General features: G+C 41.2%; 1 protein-coding gene across 7 annotated transcripts in view; it reads left to right on the top strand.

Annotated features, from left to right (window-relative positions):
- REPS1 (RALBP1 associated Eps domain containing 1) overlaps positions 1 to 19,010 on the top strand; it is a 77,956-nt gene that overhangs the window by 37,541 nt on the left and 21,405 nt on the right. For 4 of the 7 annotated variants that reach the window (XM_053289470.1, XM_053289443.1, XM_053289421.1 and 1 more), the window contains exons 5-11: positions 5,181 to 5,308; positions 5,990 to 6,152; positions 6,415 to 6,478; positions 7,504 to 7,658; positions 9,314 to 9,450; positions 15,197 to 15,277; positions 17,357 to 17,444. In XM_053289470.1, coding sequence (XP_053145445.1) covers positions 5,181 to 5,308; positions 5,990 to 6,152; positions 6,415 to 6,478; positions 7,504 to 7,658; positions 9,314 to 9,450; positions 15,197 to 15,277; positions 17,357 to 17,444 — 816 coding nt within the window. The remainder of the gene's footprint in view (positions 1 to 5,180; positions 5,309 to 5,989; positions 6,153 to 6,414; positions 6,479 to 7,503; positions 7,659 to 9,313; positions 9,451 to 15,196; positions 15,278 to 17,356; positions 17,445 to 19,010) is intronic. The other 3 variants (XM_053289452.1, XM_053289461.1, XM_053289436.1) reach the window with 2 other exon arrangements.

Raw genomic sequence — 19,010 nt, 5'->3', positions numbered from 1 at the left:
TTTTTAAAAGCCTAAAGCAGCAATTTAACATCATCAATAATTAGAATTCTAAAATACATGACACATAAAATTAATCTCCCCACAGCGGTGCTTTGTGCATATCTTCTACATTACTTCCGTCACAGCAATTAAGACAGGCACATTATAACAAAGAACAAATACAACTTGAATTGCTGCATTGGCTCCTCCTGCTCCTTGTCCAGCAGGGAGCCTCCATGACTAGAGCAGGCTCGCATTCACCCTGGCCCCTGCAATTAGCAAAGTGCAGGCTTCTCTGTCATCTGTAGTGATGTCCAGAACAGGGGGAAATGGCTCTTGCTGCATCCAGGATAGTGGAAACGGCTCTGCTTGCAGGAGGGAGCTGATCTCCTTGTGGCAAGAGCTCACACGGTGGTGGTTGGCGGAGATAGTGAACAGGTGGTGAAGGGAAAGGCAGCAGTTGGGGCGGGAGAAGCAGCCACGCTGCAGTGGGTGGGAGAAGCCGGCAGTGGGGAAACCGGTAGTGGCTGCATACAAACAATGCGTGGCTGCTTGGAATCGCTGCATAGGGAGGTTGAATTTTGTGCTAGCCTGTGCTCACACGCGCATCTTAGAGGGAATATAGCCTAGGTGTTGAGCATTGTCTCTTTGGGCTTTGCTATCGAGTTTAACACTCTACCTGTTTATACAGGTATAAAATATATACACTCTCCTACCCTTGAGCAAGAAGTACTTTGCTGTCTTGGGAAGGGTGTGATGGAGCCTATCCCATCTGAGGCTATGGATAGCGGTTTTTATTTGATGTACTTTCAGGTTCTCAAAAGATAGGGGGGGACTCTGCCCTATTCTGAGCTAAATGAGTTTGTGCACCTGAGGTAGTTCCGGTTGATTTCTTCCGGAAATCAACCATTCTTCCTCTCGTATCAGAGGAGGAGTGGTTTGTGACCTCAGATATAAAGAAAGTTTACCTTCACATAACTATCGGGTCATGTCACCTGAAGTATCTGTTTTTTTGGGTTCCAGGGCCTATCAATATACAGTCCTTCCTTTCGGCCTGTCCACAGCACCCCCATGTATTTACCAAATGTATGAGTACAGTTATAGCTCACCTTCGCACACAGGGTGCCCCATATACCTTTTTTTAGACAAATGGTTAATAAAAGGCAGGTGCAAGGACTCTCTATTCTCAAGTCAATACACTTTGTTGCTCCTAACTGATCTGGGCTTGACAGTCAACTAAAAGAAGTTACACTTAACACCACAGAGATGCATCCCATTTATTGGTGTTGTCCTAGATGAGAATTCGAAATATGTTTATCTTCCAGACGACAAGAAAGCCCCTATTATCAACCTGATTTATTTATTTTGGAACAATTCCAAACACAGAGCTTGCTCTCTACAGTGCCTCTTGGGATTGATGGCACGACAACTATATCCCATGTTCGTCTAAAAATGTGCCGACTGCAGAGTTGGTTCCTGTGTGTCTTCCAGTCAAACCAGGATAAGCAGAGCACGTGGCTGACCCTTCCAACCAATGCCCTACACTCTCTCCATTGGTGGATGGTCCCTCACTCCCTCTCTCAGGGCGTCCCCTTTCATTTCCGATCCCATTGGTCACACTCACCTCTCTATGGGGGTGGGGAGTCAACTGCTGCGATCTAAATGCTCAGGGCCATTGGAACACTCAACAAGCTCTCCACATCAACTTTCTTTAGCTTCTAGTTGTCTTTCTGGCTTTGAAGGTGTTCTTGCCCATTCTAAAGGATCATACAGTACAGGTCCACTTGGACAATACTATCGCCATAGGATATATAAAATAATTAGGGTGGCATTGTCTCCAGATCTCTCAACAACCTGTCACTTCAGCTATGAGAGTAGTGTCTGGGGAATCATGTCCACCTGATTGCTCTCCACATCCGTGGTGTCAAAAATACCTTTGCCAACTCACTAAGCAGCGATCTGGCTTTTTCTACCCAACACGAATGAGAGTACCCCAATGTCTGGGGTACTCCCCTTTGTATTTATTTATTTATTGAATTTTTATACCGCTCCTCCCAATTTGGCCCAGGGCGGTTTACAAACAAAACAAAAACAGTCAACATCAATCCACAACAAAAACAAAAATCCTAAAATACCATAAAACAACCAGTTAAAAAACCATTTAAAAACCCTTTTAAAAACCCAGTACATTAAAAACCCCTTACAACAGTTTAAAAATCCTGGAAGGCCCGGCCAAACAGATAAGTATTAAGGGCTTTCTTGAAGGTCAATAAAGAGTTCAAATTACAGATTTCTGCAGGGAGCACATTTCACAGCCCAGGAGCGGCTATAGAGAAGGCCAGCCTCTGAGTTGCCACCAGACGTACTGGTGGTAACTGGAGACAGACCTCCTCAGATGACCTAAATATACAGTGGGGATCATACAGAAGAAGGTGCTCTCTTGAGGTATCCTGGACCTAAGACTGTTTGTGGCAAAATCCTCCTGGAGGGAACTCGTTGTATCCTCCTGTCTCTGTGGTGGCCCAGATACCATGGTTTCCCACCTTAGTATGGTTGTCAAAAGGGACAGCATTGAGTCCCTCATCAACATGGCCTACTCTCCCAAGAGAGACCAGGAGAACTGGTCTTGTGGTAGCAAACATGACATGTCCACTTAGCTAAGCAGGGTCTGCCCTAGTTGCATATGAATTGGAGACTTGATGTGTGAGCACTGTAAGATATTCCCCTTAGGGGATGGAGCCTCTCTGGGAAGAGCAGAAGGTTCCAAGTTCCCTCCCTGGAATCTCCAAGATAGGACTGAGAGATATTCCTGCCTGCAACCTTGGAGAAGCCGCTGCCAGTCTGTGTAGACAATACCAAACTAGATGGTCTGACTCAGTATATGGCAGCTTCCTATGTTCCTAAGAGTCCAGACGCATTCTCCATCACAGTCTTGGAACCCTCAACCTTACAGCTTGGAAGATAAATTATTAACTGAGATCCTTCCTTCTTAATGAAAGGAAGGAATCCACCCGGAGAAACTGCATATGCAAGTGGAAATGCTCTACTTCTTAGGCAAACTTAAAACACTTTATTCCATTTCCCATCTCCATCCAGCAGATTCTCCTATATTTGACATATCTTAAATGATCGGAACTTTCCAACACTTCACTGAAGGTTCACCTGGCTGCTGTCTCCGAGTATCATCTGGGATGGGATAGCCATTCAGTCTTCATACACCCGGACTCTTAAGAGATTCCTTAGGGGAGTTAACAACTTGTATTCTCTTGTATAAGAGCCAGTTGTGCCCTGGAGTCTATCTCTAGTTCTGTCTTCCTTGACTGAGCTGCCCTCCGAACCTCTTATATTTTCATCCCTAAGGAACCTCTCCCTAAAGACCACCTTTCTGATAACCATCACATCTTCTAGATAGCGAACTTTTTGCTTTGATTCACCATATACCAAGTTCTACTTTATGCTGGCCTTGGGCCGAAATAAACCAATACATACAAGTTCTACTCTGACAAAGTAGTCCTTGGTCCTGATCCTCATTCCACCCAAGGTGGTCTCTGGTTTTCACCTTAACCAGGATATTGTTCTGTTTACCTTCTTCGTTAACCCTTCGACACCCTTATAAAAATCTGTGTACTCTTTTGATGTTCATAGATGTCTACTCTACTATTTGGACCGCACTAAATTTTTCCACAGTCCAACAAGTTATCTCCTGTTCGGGAGCTAGCAGGGGCACCCCGTCTCATGCCAAAGACTGTCAAACTGGCGTGTTGAGCTCATCTTCTCTTGTTACAGGCAACAGGGAATCCAGCCACCAGCAAGGGTTAAGGCTCATTCTACCAGAGCCATGGCCACCTCTGCTGCCCATTAGCATGGCTGATATCTGCAAGGCTGCTACCTGGTCTTCAGGCTTGTCTTTTGTGAGACACTATGCCAGAGGTTCCCAACCTCGGTTCCTCCAGTTGTTGCTGAACTACAATTCCCATAATTCCCATGGGGATGCTGGCTGTTGTAATTGAGCAGCATCTAGAGGAACCCAGGTTGGGAACCACTGCACTAGGCTGTGGACCTCTGCTCTGCTGCTGAAGTCAACTTTGGTAGGACAGTTTTGAAAAAAGTGCTCGAAACACGCTAGCACCCATCTCCGTCTCCAGAGCTTTTCAGTCACCCAGTTGTGATGGAACATAAATCACGTGAGAGATAAACAGGTTACTTGCCCGTAACAGATGATCTCTCTGGTGATCCATGTTCACTCAGAACACCTACCCGACCTTCCCCACTGCTAGCGTGTCTCCATAATATTAGTGTCTTGTTTTTCTCACCTGGACTTTATTGGTCCACCTTTCCTCACACATCACAGCGGCTGCTTCAGGAAGTGAGCAAGAAAGTGCTCTCCTGCTGAGAGGGCACACTCTCAACGGATGCTTCTCGTGTGCCTCAGAATGCCTGAGTGCCTCATGGAGCTCGATATTGCTCTGCGGGATTATGCTCAGGTGTAGAAGTCCCAGTTGTGAGTGAACATGGATCACCAGAGAGATCAACTGTTACAGGTAAGCAACCTGTTTTTATCATGAACCAGAAGGTGAGAGAAAGCATTGGGGTATGTAAACTGAGGCATGTCCTCAATGGTCAAACTATGGTCTGATATTGGAACTGTCTGGTGAGTGAGGTTATATGCCAGGATTCTAAAAGCTACTTGGGTTCATACAAGGAGTTTCATCTAACCCAGTGAAAGTGTTGGGTTTTTTCTTCTAAACAGCTGCCCAGCCTGCCTATGCCATGCCAGCTCTCCTTAGTTTCAGAAGACTTTGATGTGGAGGTTGGGTGTGGGGGGAAGACAAATCATAGGAACTTTTTAATTTTTTTTACTTTATTGCATTTATATCCCATTCTTCTCTAGGGAGTCCAGAGCGCTGTACATGTTATAGTTACCCTCACAACAACCCTGTGAGATAGGCTGAGATACATGACTGGCCCAGAATCACCCAGTGAGTTTCATAGCTGAATTGGGATTTGAACTCGGGTCTCCCCGGTCCTAGTCCAACACTCTAACTGCTGCACCACGGAACAGCCCCTTGGCTCCTGATCATAGGAACTGATAGTTAGAATGTTGCAATGTTACAAACTTAGAAATTGCATTTCAAATCAGTTTTTCCTTTTTATATAGGCTGTGTGGTAATCTTGAAACTGAACTGTGTGCTGGTTTTCAGGCTCCTGTAATGCTGGTGATCCAATGTGGTCTGGCCATTCACCACCACCGCATCAAGAAAACTGGGTCAGTTTTGCAGATAACACACCAACCAGTACTATTTTAGCCATGCATCCTGCTTCTGTCCAGGTGTGACATTTTATTGGTATTATTTTGATTTGCTTCATTCCAGTTAATGTCAGTCATTTTCATATTGTCATCAAAGGCTTATGCTGTGATTCTAAATGTGAATGATTTAAGATCAAACATTAGCCCACTATTTAGCTAAAATACAACTTCTGTGGAAGTTGCTGGAGCATCTTGATAAAATTTAAGTTAAAAACCTGCTAGCATTTGCAAAGCCAAATTTCAGCTTTTCTTTGTGCTTAGATTTTTTTTTAACTATTCTCTGCATACTTTTCATATCTTTGTGTTGCTGACATGAATGTTGCCATTTCTAACTTATTTAAATGTTCAGAATATTTTGTTTTTTATAACCCTGCTCAACTAGCATTATATAAAAGACACTTAGAGCCAGTACTCTAATTTTTTTTCATCTGTGCTCAGAATGAGTTTTGTTCTGGGCAGCAGTATCAAGGCATTGTGCGCGCACATGCATCCAGAATGGGGCTTTCCTGATTAAACTTGAGTGGGATCTAAAATGGACTGAGTGGACGTCAGAAAACTTGTAGGCATGCACACGCCTTAGAGGGAACACTGCTTAGAGTTATATCAATACATAACTGTCTTTTCTTTTCATAGGCAAATAACATAGAAACTGTAGGCCACTGATACATTTATATAATGCTGAAGAAAAATATTTCATTACAGGACCAGACAACAGTACGAACTGTAGCATCAGCTACAACAACAAATGAAATTCGTAGGCAATCAAGTAGCTATGATGATCCGTGGAAAATAACAGACGAACAAAGGCAGTATTATGTAAATCAATTTAAAACTATTCAACCTGATCTAAATGGATATATTCCAGGTGAGTTTTTTAAACACACAAGTTACGGCAGGTATGATAGGTACTTCAGTTTTCTAGTTGTAAATACAGTATTCTGGTCAACTCTTACTATATTCAGTGTTTCGCAATTAATGCTACCAACTTCTGTGACAAAAAATGACAATTTTTTCTGAGTCACTCATAGTTTTGAAACCTCATCCTTAGTAAAATATTTCTGTAATATAAATTGAATATTAGACTATAATTCTGAATTAAGTCATAAACATTGTTTTAATATTTTTAGGGTCTGCCGCTAAAGAATTTTTTACAAAATCAAAGCTTCCTATTCTTGAGCTTTCGCACATTTGGTAAGTGAGAAATATAAATAAGTGGAGGGTGGTTCCTTGTTCAGAATCACAGATAGTGAAGCTGAAAAGCCTACCAGTTAGAGACAGTACCTTTTTATAATTTTTAAAATTTATAATAAACATCTAGTACTTGAAATGTCAGTAGAATCTTAATCCTGTTCCCATTTATCAAACAGGAAACTTTCTTCTGGCCAGACTTTCAGCAAAAACTCAAGTTTGTAATTGCTAGAGAACTGGATTCAGGTGTAAAATATCCAGTATTCCACATCAAGCTTTATATTGATATTGCATGTAATGCAGGAATTTTGCTCATGTGTTGCATTTTTTAAGCATTCATGCTCTGGATAAATCTGTGATAGGGCCCAACAGCTACTGAAACGCAGTGCTTGATCACTGCGTGATATTGCCATGTTTCACAGTTGGATACATAGATTTATGACTTGGTGCGAAACACACTATACAACAGTCCAATATGCTTTATCTGTTGCTGGACTGTATCACTAGAGTAGAAATGAGAGGGAGGATTGTTTGAATGCTCCCCCATGCAAACTCTTCCCTGCACATATTAGTAGAAAAACAGCCAAGCTTGTCTAGGCTTGACTCGCATCTGTCATACTGATTTTCTTTTGTGCAGGAGATGATTCAAACATTTGAGTCCCTTTCTACACCCCAAGTTGATGCAGTCCCACAGCAAATAGAGCATGTGAGGCTTGTGCCTATGTATTGTGTGACTAGCTTTCACTAGTTGGTAAACAGTGTGATTTGGAATTGAAGTATTAGACCAGTGCTGCACAACTTTGGCCCTCCAGCTGTTTTTGGGAGTAAAACTTGCATCATCTCCAACCAACCACAGTGGCGGAGTCAGGGAAGATGCGAGTTCTAGTCCAACATTTGCAGGAGGGCCAGATTTGTGCAGCCCTTTGCTAGACTGTGTAATGTAGGCCTTCTTTTTTTCTAGTAAAACTTTATTTTCCAAAAAGTACAATAAAACACAATTTAGAAATAATGATTTTCTTTTGTCTCAGGGAACTGTCAGACTTTGATAAAGATGGTGCGTTAACACTAGACGAGTTCTGTGCTGCTTTCCATCTAGTAGTTGCTAGGAAGAATGGCTATGACTTACCTGAGAAACTACCGGAAAGTTTAATGCCCAAGCTGATTGATTTGGAGGACTCGGCAGGTATTTTTGTTCTGAGAAACTTCTCAGAATGTTCATTATTTCTATCTGACTTTGAGCCTGATCCACTCTGAATTTGGGCACATTATTTACACCTAATTTCTTTTTCCTATGAATGCAGGCAGCACAAAGGGCAGTTTCAGGGAATAGTAAACTGGTGTGCATCTGGTGTATCTACCATGTCCCCATTTAGCCTTCATTCTGTATTATGCAAGTTATGCTCCAGGCTGCATATGGAGTGAGGGCTGGACTGGGGTATAGGAAGGGTGCTTGGGCTTCCTATTCTCTGCAGTGGCTCTTGTGCTGTTTTTGTATGTGGGTAGGTTTGAGGACAGGGTAAACAAGATTTTTTTGAGACTTGTGTGAATTCTTCAGCTGCTACAGCCACACTTGGAGTATAAGTGGTTCCTGTTTCTAGTCCAAGGGACTTGTGTATGGCGTGGTATTAAAAGTGTTTTTAAAAAAACCACACACACACACTCACTCACTCTTTTAATGGAAATGTGCAAGGATGAGTTTCAAGTTAGCAGTTTCCTTTTGTAGCCAAGAGCACCTCTGTCTCTCTGAATGCTGCAGGTGAACAAACATCAGGGATACAGTTCTTTGTAAACCCACACACTTGACAGCAAAATGTGAAATTTAATGTGAAAAGGCTAATAAAAATTATACTCATATTGTTAAATAAGACTGTTGTATAACGTTGCCTGGATCCAAAACTCTTCTTGGGGAGTTGCAAGACCCTTCTCAGCAGCCCTTCACAGAGAGCTGATGCTAGATGAGATAATTGGCACCATAGTCCTACAAAGTACGTTGCATATGCACACAGACCTCTTTTGGTTCTTGGCCAGTCTAGTCACTTTGTGATCTGTGGTTTGGTAGTGAAAGTAAGAAGTAGCAGGATTTCTCAATATTCTTCAATATTTTCTTTATGTTCAAAGGCTGCTTGTTTAATGTTTGAAATATAAACATTGAATTACTAAAATGTAATTCTGACTGCTAGACAGACTGCTAGACAGTATGTAATTACTGATAGTAATTACTGACTGCTAGACAGACGTATTAGAAGATAATCATTTCTGAATCACTTGAAACAGTTTGAGGGGTGCCTACCCTCGAGGGCAGAGTTTCAGGAGGCACAGGTGACTGCATAGGGAGATAGCAGAAGGTTCTTGGTTTTTAGCTTTTAAAATAACTTTTAATTTGGAACTTTTAAAAACAAAATGTAATTTTAAATGTGATTTTAGCCTGGCTTTTAACTTATTTAACTTAAATTTGGTTAACTTTATTAATCTTAGTTAACATTGTATCTTTTTATTAATGTTGTGAGCTGCTCCGAGCAGTAGTGTACTGGAGGGTGGTGTGTACATGTTTTAAATAAATAAAATAATCCCTCTACCCATCTACAGTGGAAAACCTAGGCACATTCACAGAGGTTTAGTCTGGATGTCTGCCACTATTAGTTCTTGTAGCCTGTAATTTTGGAACAATCACTTCTACAATGTGTGCATTTAGCAAAAATATATATGTATATTTCTTACTAGCCAACTTCTATAATTATTAAATGAGGTTAATGATATTCAGAACAAATGATGATTAGTAATGTGGCTTTAATAAAAAGCTATAAGACATTGACACAACATTGTTTTGGGCTTTTATAGTGGTTCCTGTTTCAGAAGTGGGAGATCAGTCTGGTGAGGTAGGTTATGCAAGTTCACCAGCAGAAGCACCTCCAAGCAAATCGCCATCAATGCCATCACTAAATCAGACATGGCCTGAGCTGAATCAGAGCAGTGAGGTTAGCAAAAATTCCTCCTTTCTTCTGCAAGAAGTTGTTCATTTTTAAGATATTGTGCATGGTACAGTATAGCCTAGACACCACTCTGCCATAAAATCTACACCTGAATGGGAGGCAGTCCAACTTTTGGTACAGCAGCATGGATTCTCCTTTCACTTGCAGAAGGTGCTTCCTTCAATGGCATGCCACTACACCAAAAGTTTTGATGCCACCCGGTAAGTATTTATAGCCTTGATTTTGTACCATTTATCATGGGATTATCGCCAATGCTCAGTCATGTCTTCTACCAAAAGTAGGATTGTTTATTTCTTTTAATATAAAAAAATTGTTCATTTTTCTGTTTAAAAAATTTGCATATAGCAAAAAGAAAAATTAAAACTAGACATTAAAATGGCACTAAAAATAGTGGCTAAAACAGTACTGAAACAACTTATTTTTATTAAGGTAATATAGACAAAAATAAATTTGTGTTTAAGATAAATCAAATAATCTGGATTGTGATCTTTTGACACACATAATGATGGGTTCAGTACCTACGCAGATGATTCAGGTAGAATTCTGTAGCTCCTCATGGCACCAATAACTGCGCTCTGCGTGTGCTCCGCGTATGTTATTTTCAGTGGTTCAGCACCATTTCCCTTCAGTTATATTCTTTCTCATTTTGACTCACTGTTAGCAGACTCTCCTTTTGCTTACTAGATGTCGACTTTGCCACTAGACTTTAATTTCCTAATGGACTCGCAAAAGCCCCAAAGCAAAACAACTTTTAAAAGGTGTAAGGGAAAACCCCCATTGACAGACGGACATGAGTGTTATCTCCTTTGCTTAGGAAAAAAAATATAATCTTTCTCCCTGCAAAGTGTGCAGCTCGTTATCCTGCCAAATGTTAAATAATTGAGCGGTGAGATTATGTGTTGCACTTTTGGAAGAGGCATTGAGTCCAACAACTTCTATGCCTCAAACACCCTTGGTATCAAGTTCGCCATCAAAATTGACGTCAAGGGCAGCCTCATCTGTCATGCAGTCTAAACCCATGATGTTGGAGGCATCCACTTCGAGAGCTCATGCACCTTTCAAGAAACTGCTTGCTCCTAAGATGGATATAGCATCCCACAGGAATTGAGACAAAGAGAAACTAAAGTCTGCTACGGACAAGGAGGATTCTCCTTAAAAAAGCATAAAGATAAAAGCACAAAACATGACAAATCACTGAGACGGTATAGAGCATATCCACACCTCCAACAGGGTTTCAACAGCCAGTGGCATCACCAACTACCTCGCTACCATGGTCGATACCTAACACAGCAACAGATTTACAGCCTTCAAAAGTGACACCTCGCATCCTGCAACATCACATCAACGCCGCTGTATCAGTCACCCTTGATGTTGTGACATTCAAGGTCGAAATAGAGAACCAAGAGATGGAAGCGGCTCTAGATTCAGGCACACCTGGGAATCCACTCTTACTACTTGAATCTAATGAGAGTACTCCTTTTGGCTTCAACATTTTGGGGCTTCATCAGCTAAGGGCTGGATGATAAGGAACCTGATTTGGTGGAAATACCATTCATGGTTCCTAAATCTCACCGGCAAGATTTGTACACACTACGCCAAAGCCTACGATGGCTAGCCAAGTGCCTTATCGATTAATGTCATTAATGCAGACTTCAACATGGACATCCCCAAGGGACTGTTTGCTTGCACCTGTAGGGAGATGGGGTGCTAATGCATACCAAGAGGGTACTGTGTCTCCAGGTTTGCCAGCTGATTATAACAAATTTAAGCTATGTAAGGCCCACCAAAAAGGCATCTAACCATTTGGTGCAGGTGGCAACTCAGGTTACACCTCTAGACACCTTGAGGTGGAGGATGCTCCTCACTCGAGGCCTAAGCTTGTCTCTGCAATTGCTACTCAGACACCTGCTCCATCTCTACAACTACAAACTGTGGTAGCTACCAGCACACAAACCACGGCATTATCATGTGATAATTCAATGAATCAAGGAAAGGCTTTGATTCATTCCACCTCACAGATAGAAGCTTCTGCTGCTTCTGATGATGATTATGAATCAGATGTGTCAGATGCTCCAAAATTTGTAAAGGCCGATTCCACTAGAGCTTATGCTGCCTCTGCAGGCCATCTATCTGGAATTAGATTTAAAGATATTTGCACCGCTGTGACCTGGTCCTCGGACCAGACATTTGTCAAGCATTATGTGACTGACCTTCATTCTGCAGCTGAGGCCAATTTTGGGAGAATTATCTTTAAAAGGGTATTACTGTAGCTTCCTGCTCCCTCCACCAACACACTTGTGCCATTCAAGTGAGCAGAACTCCACTTTAGTCTTCCACTGGTCAATAGGAAGTGGTCTGGGGAATGAACGGAGCTGGACTGGGAGCTTTTAAGTTCCTGGCTTGAATTTGGTGAATAATAATAATAATAATAATAATAATAATAATAATAGGACTCGATGTCTGGATAAAACAAACCAGTCAATAACACCTGTCTGACTGTGTAAACAAGAAATAATATTATTATTATTTATTAATTTACACAGTCAGACAGGTGTTATTGACTGGTTTGTTTCATCCAGACATCAAGTCCTTCCCAAGGACCTGGGATGGCTGAATGTTGTTGTTGTTTGTTTGTTTGTTTGTTTGTTTAATATTTCAATTTCTGTACCACCCTTCCAAAAATGGCTCAGGGTGGTTTACACAGAGAAATAACAAATAAATAAGATGGGTCTCTGTCCCCAAAGGGCTCACAATCTAAAAGAAACATAAGGTAGACACCAGCAACAGTCACTGGAGGGTACTGTGCTGGGGCTGGATACGGCCAGTTACACTCCCCCTGCTAAATAAAGAGAATCACCATGTTAAAAGGTGCCTCTTTGCCAAGTTAGCAGGGAATACCAATTTGAATATTGATTTAAGTTGTAATCCAGGGGTATGGCAGGGAATTTAGAAGATATCAATAAATTAAATACCCAATATGTTAGGTTTGTAATATAAAGCATTTTATTGGTCAGGGCCCAAAGTATCCTTCAATATCCCATAAGGGTTTGTGCTAGCCTAGTGACTTTAAGCTGACCCTTTCCACCCATGACATATCACAAGCTGCTTTTTAAAAATGGTGGGCGGGGGGGGGGCACGCTGCTATTAAAGTAATGCTTGGGCATATTTTCCATGGTTATTTAGATACTGGCCATTATATCATTGTTGGCTTTACTTTGTTCTGCGACTTCTTAAAAATGAAGCATTAATATGGAATATTTTTCTTCCTTACTTGTCTGTATCTGGAAATACTTATTCTCAGTAGGTAGCATCCAAATGCTGTTCCGCTAGCATAAGGACATAGCATATAGACTTTGTGTAAAGACATTCACTTCTGTTCCCAGCACCAGCTCATTGCTGTTCGCTACCTGAACTGAACAGCAACTAGCCACCCTGCACCCTTTCACCACCCGTGCCCTCTGCTACTGATGCTGCCCCACCTTCCCCCTCTCTGGCTTAATCTTCTGGTGCACACCACTGTTGGGTGCTGTAGGCCAGGACCAGCAAGGAACTTGTTCCCAGCTGCTGCAGAACCTACCAGCTTCTCCTCCTTGCTGCTTCATCAACATGTGCTTGCTCTCTCTCTGTCTCAGCATCAGAGCTGTCTCTCTGTCTCTGTCTGCTTTGTCTACATCCAGCATGGAACAGACAAATTGGACAATTTGGTGGGGTGGGGGAAAGAGAACTCTCTGTCCATGCTGCCTTGCTGGCCTACAACTCAAAGCAGCAGTATGTCCTGGAAGGTGAGGCTGGTGAAGGGAAAATGGGGCAATGTTGGGGCTGAGATGGGAAGAACTGAACGATGGGGGTGGCAGCAGCAGAGGTGAGGCAGGGATGGTGACAGGTAGGTGAGATGACATCCATAGCAGCGGGCAGGCTGGGGTGCTTCCACTGGCCACCTGAAGCCATCTTGTGGTCTCATGAGAGAGCGGCCCTAGTGTGTTCAAGGCCAATTCTTGTGCCTAGTACAAACTCTTATACAAGCCAGTAGATGTGTAAATGGGGATCTGCTTGTTCAACATGCATTCATGTGGCTCCTCTTCTATCAACTGCAAAAAGTCTTCCGCAAGCACCACTGTAGATGCTACCCATTATGATTATCTTATTTTTAGAGTTCATTCTAATATTCTGTTAAAAAAATATTATCGTCTGTTCCTTAACTATTTTAAGAGCTCTTCAAGCACTCTCCTAGCCACAAGAGATCTGTTGGTCCATGATCAGCTCTTTCCCCTGCCTACATGTTTGGTTATAGGGATGTGCACGGAACAGGATTTTTGTTCTGTTCTGAGCTCAGAACAGATCACAAAACCCATTGGAACAACCAGTTGAGCTTGGGTTTCGAGTATTCTAAGGAGGGTGGGCTCATTACCTTAGTACTATTCACACCTGCAAGCCCCCATGAGTAGCAGTACTCTGCCTGGCATCTTGCACCGAGGCTGCCCAATCTATGGTGCTCTTCTGGCTCCTGCACACGCGGCAGCCATTTGCATGTGCAGAGGCCAGAAGAGCACTGTAGACATGGTAGTCTCAGCATGAGCTGCAGGGTGGGATGCCACTGCTGGCAGGTGCAAGTGGTAACCAGGTAATGATTGTTAAAGGTACCTCTTTCCACCCACCCTGGTGCCTCTCAGAAGACTGGAAATGCTCCGACTAGGAACAGAGTTGTTCTCTTCCGAGCTTGAAATGAACCCTTCATTTGAAGGGTGTTGTGTTTTGAGGTTGGAACACTCGAAATGGCCTGTTTCAAGTCGGAACATTCCAAGCTTGGAACGTTCAGCACACCACTGATTGGTTAAATGTACTTTCAACAGTGCAGGAACTTTTCAGACAAATGGCTTTCATGTTGCTGGGACAACAGAGAGTGCCTGAAAGGGTTTGTTGCAGTGTTTTGAGTTGACTAATCGTTACTCAACATTCTACTAACTGAGAAACATTAACATTGCTCTTCAAAAAAGTAGTCTAACTTTCAAATCCTAGGCCAAATCTTAATTACTTTGATGCTTGATTATTATCCAGTTGTGGCTGTGGATTTTTTGTTTGTTTAGCATGAGAAACTTATTTGACGTTTGTTACAGAGCATGTCCTGTATCATGAAATGATTGCAAGGACAGACTTCCCTGTTGATTCACAGAGTTTGAACTTCTAATCCTTTGCATTGTTTCAATTATAAATTAAATAATTCTACATCTATATAAATGTACTCAGGTCTAGAAACATTGTTCAGGGACTGCATTGGCAAGTTGAACATGATTCTGTTTGCATTCCTCTAATACAAAAGATTAGGTATCTGGTATTTTATACAAAAAATGTATTCCTGATTTTGAAATAGGTACATTAGAATTAGTAAAATTCCAGAAAAACAATGAATTGCATAGTATTTCCATTGATAACAGCATCAGATGTTGGAAGATGGTTCCATTTTCACTATCTTTTAATCTTGTTGGTAAACCTGTATGCTGTCTTTCACGTAAGAAATCTCTAAATTTTGCTCATGTTAATTTGTTTGGACCACATGATTCTTAAGGTAGTTGAATATTCCTGGTTCCAGTGAAAAGTTATGAAAGCTTGTTAAATGTGTATTGGCAATTTTTGCAAATAAGCATCTGCCAGTGCAGCCTCTGAACTATGTTAAGTCTTCAGGGAACTTTTATTCCATCTCTCATGCTGACTTGTCTCTCCTCTGTCTGTTCAGCAGTGGGAGACATTTAGCGAACGCTCCTCAAGCTCACAAACTCTGACCCAATTTGATTCTAACATTGCACCAGCTGATCCTGTAAGTCAATCACTTAGCTTGCTTGTTTGAAATTAATTTTATTAACTCTGAATTTTCATTAATTGTATTTGCATGATTCTACAATGCTTGGTGGGGAGTGGTAGCAAGACTTGATAACTTTTATCTGCTTTAAAACTCATTACAGGATTTTTTGCATTTCTCCAAGTAGTAAAACGGGGTCTGTCTCTGTTATATTTTCTCTGTGCAATTTGTTTGTGATGTTTGTTCTTACAGCATTTTGAAAACTGCACAGTTTTCAGCATTCTGAAAACGGTGACGATTACTAGCTGCCTTACGGTGAAAACAGGAAAAGGAAAGCAGGGGGCAGGACTGGTCATAGGCCTCGGTTAGCAAGTACACCCAGGGCCCATCTGTATTCCCTACATCCAGAGCCAGGCCTCTGTCCATTGCATCCTGCTGGTTGTTCACATACAAGACTTTGTGGATATATGTTGTCATACAAGCACCACTTATTTCTTCATATGATTCATCCATCTTGTATATACAGTCACATGAAGAATTGGTATCTGCCTGCTGGTGCAGTGGCCAGCAGCAACTTCCATGAACACAATCTTAAGCACTCAGGAGGAATCCGTGTAGATAAAATATTTGGATGGTTCACATGCAGTTACTGGTCCTAAGAGAACCAGTAGTTCATAAAATACATCCTCTGTCCTCCCAGAATGCTCAAATGTTTTGAACTCTGGCCAACTTATGCACTTTAACTTCTGAGTTTTTCAGTTCACTGACAGCCATGTCTTTGTATGGCTTCACATACTGTATGTATCTGCATATATGCACAAAGCAGTGAGCTGGATAAGAATCTATAAATTGTGGCACTAATCAAACATTGCCATTAGAAGAGAGCAGGGCATCTCTGATTTTCTCCTAAAACCAGCCTAAGAAGGGGGGAAACTGGAAGCTTCCACAGGTTCCCTGACTCCCTGCTGTGATTGCTATAGCAATTTGGATGGCTAAAACGCTAAACCTCTTCTGCCCTTGAATCTTGCACATCCAAGAGCTCCTGCCCCTCTGGTCTGAGAACCAAACACTTGCGATCCATTTTGCTGAAGTATCTAAAAACAGTATCTAAAGCTTTCTCCAAATTATGTATTTTTAGTTACAGTTAGCAATGAACTTTTCTTAGAATGTTGAAATGCTATTTTTGTATATAGATAATACTGAAAAGTATAATACTTTGTAGATAATTTTGAAAAATTGGCTTCATACTAACAAAGAATGTCATTTTAAGGCATTAAGTAGCAATCATTTTATTTTGCTTCAGCTTTCCTTTTCTATAAAATACGTTTCTGCACTTTTGTGTATTTTCAGGGTCAATAGCTGGCTTTAAAAATGCATATGTATGGTTCAGAGGTGACACAGGGCAGGGCAGGGATAACTCTTGTAGAGCTAGTAGCAGAGTGTAGGGACCAGTAGGGTAAACTTTCCTCATTATACAGATTGCTAACATTTAAGGTATATTAGTCCCTGATAAATGTTTCGAATTGCTAAATTACTTAGAAATGCATGCATTAAATGATCAGAATATTGTAATCTGCTTCCACGTAGCTTGCCAATGAAAGAGATGCCATGCTCTGCATGGTAGGGATCGCAATTGACTAACGCTGACCTAAGGCACAAGATTACAGAAGTCACTGTTCTACATGAAGTGTAAACTTATACTTTGCTTTAAAAGTAACTGTACTGTACATTTGACATAAACTAATAAATGTTGACTCACTATAGCACAAGGGCAGAGTTGCACATTCGCTTTAGGATTAGCTTTTTTCTTCTGTAGGTTCTCCTAATACACAGGAAAAACATGAAACACCATAGCATTTTAAATTTACCATCATGCTGCTGCTTTATAGTGCAGCTTAAACCTGCTATTTGGTGGCACTGTAAATAAAAGCATGACATCAAATGAAGACTTGTCATACTTTGCATGTTGGTCTCTCTGCAAGGTAGGAGCATCAGACAAAATTGGAACAAAAGCAATGTGCAAAACTCCCAAGTAAATGCATTAATCCATTCAGCTTTGAGGAATGATTTCAATAATGTTATCCCTCTCTTTCTTAGGATACTGCTATTGTTCATCCTGTTCCTATTCGAATGACTCCAAGCAAAATCCACATGCAGGAAATGGAGCTTAAAAGAACTGGAAATGGTAAATTTAATTGCTAATATTTGTTATGGTGCCCTCTATGTGAAGCATTTGTTTCCACAAACACATTCAATCCTATTTTACCTAATGACTTAAAACTGCATTTGTTTCAGTGCTCATTTGAGATACTTAATCTGTGGTTCCTCAGGAAATATCTTTGAGTTGCATATGATGGAATCTGTAAACTTTGGGCAGATTTTGGTATTGAAATAGGTTGTGGAACTTAGGGTGAAGAAGTGTGGTGATTGCCTGGCAACAGAGTTAAGAACGTAAGAAAAGCCCTGCTACATCTAGTCCAGCATCCTGCTTCATGCAGTGGCCAGTCAGGTTAATCTGGGAAAGCCTGCAAACGGGGAAAAGAGGGCAATTGCCCCTTCCCATTGGTGTTCGCTAGCACCTGGTTTTCAGTGGCATGCCACTCTGAGAAAAGGTGTTAGTTACAAAATATTCTTTTTACAGAAATGAGCTTTTTAATGGAAAAGATTATAAGGCCATATATATTATGAATCAGTGGGCTGCTTCAGATGATATTTTATGTACAATCCTAACAAACACAACAAGGATGTGTATGCTATAAGTGCACTTACCCTTTCCTCATTTGGGGCACCTTTCCCTAATTACATGAGGGGGATTTGTCTGAACTGACACTCACATGCACACACCCTGTACAATTAGGGAAAGGCATGCCAGCACACTAGGAGGGTAGAAGAAGTGTGTGCATAGCACATGCACACCACCTTATTGCATTGCTAGGGCTGATGAACGAAGAATCATCTGAGCCAGCCCCAAATCATGGCTCTTAGAGGACAGAGTATTAAACTTAGATAAGGGAGACCCAGGCTCCGCCAGGAAGCTCTCTGGGTGACCTTGGGCCAGTCATACTCACTTAACCTGCCTTTCTTCTTAGTGCTGTTGTAAGGCTTAAAGCAATGGGCAGGAACAGTGTGTGTTATCCTGAACTCCTTGGAGAGATAAGGATGTAAGGAGTATAGGTAGGGTTTAGATGACCATAAGATAATATGGTCAGCTTTTACTGAAATATATGCAACTGGATTTTATTGGAACTCCAGTAGAAACTGCCCTAACATGTTTCTTTCACTACGTTGCTAATATATATTCTATTGGAAAATGTATCTGAAAACTTAATTTTGAAGAAGAAGAAGAAAGAGCATGCATAATGTGCACTGGAGTTGTAGAATTTTATACAGCATATCATGCATCATACTGCATACAGTGAGATAGAAATCCACTACATTGTTGAAGGGATTTTACTCTTTAAAAAGTTGGATGAGTGGTTTTTCATGCATAATTTTTCTACTGCTTACAGCGTTCGTAATACTGTCTTAAATCTTTTAAAATGTAATGTTTACAGTGTTCTGTATAAAAGACGATGCCATTTTGAGGAATATGCCTGGCATTTGGTTGTAGTAGTTATATTGAAAATTTTGTATATTTGGAATTGTAAGACCTTATAAACACCCATGAAAAATCTTTTTTTAAACATTCTGTACTACCAGTGTCATACTTTCAGCATTAGCTGAAATTTGCCATCATGAAATCGATTTATTA

The sequence above is a fragment of the Hemicordylus capensis genome, chromosome 1 (genome assembly GCF_027244095.1).
Source record: "Hemicordylus capensis ecotype Gifberg chromosome 1, rHemCap1.1.pri, whole genome shotgun sequence".
NCBI classification, from domain to species: Eukaryota; Metazoa; Chordata; class Lepidosauria; order Squamata; family Cordylidae; genus Hemicordylus; species Hemicordylus capensis.
The sequence above is the reverse complement of the archived record's forward strand: the minus strand, read 5'-3'. Positions and strand labels throughout refer to the sequence as shown.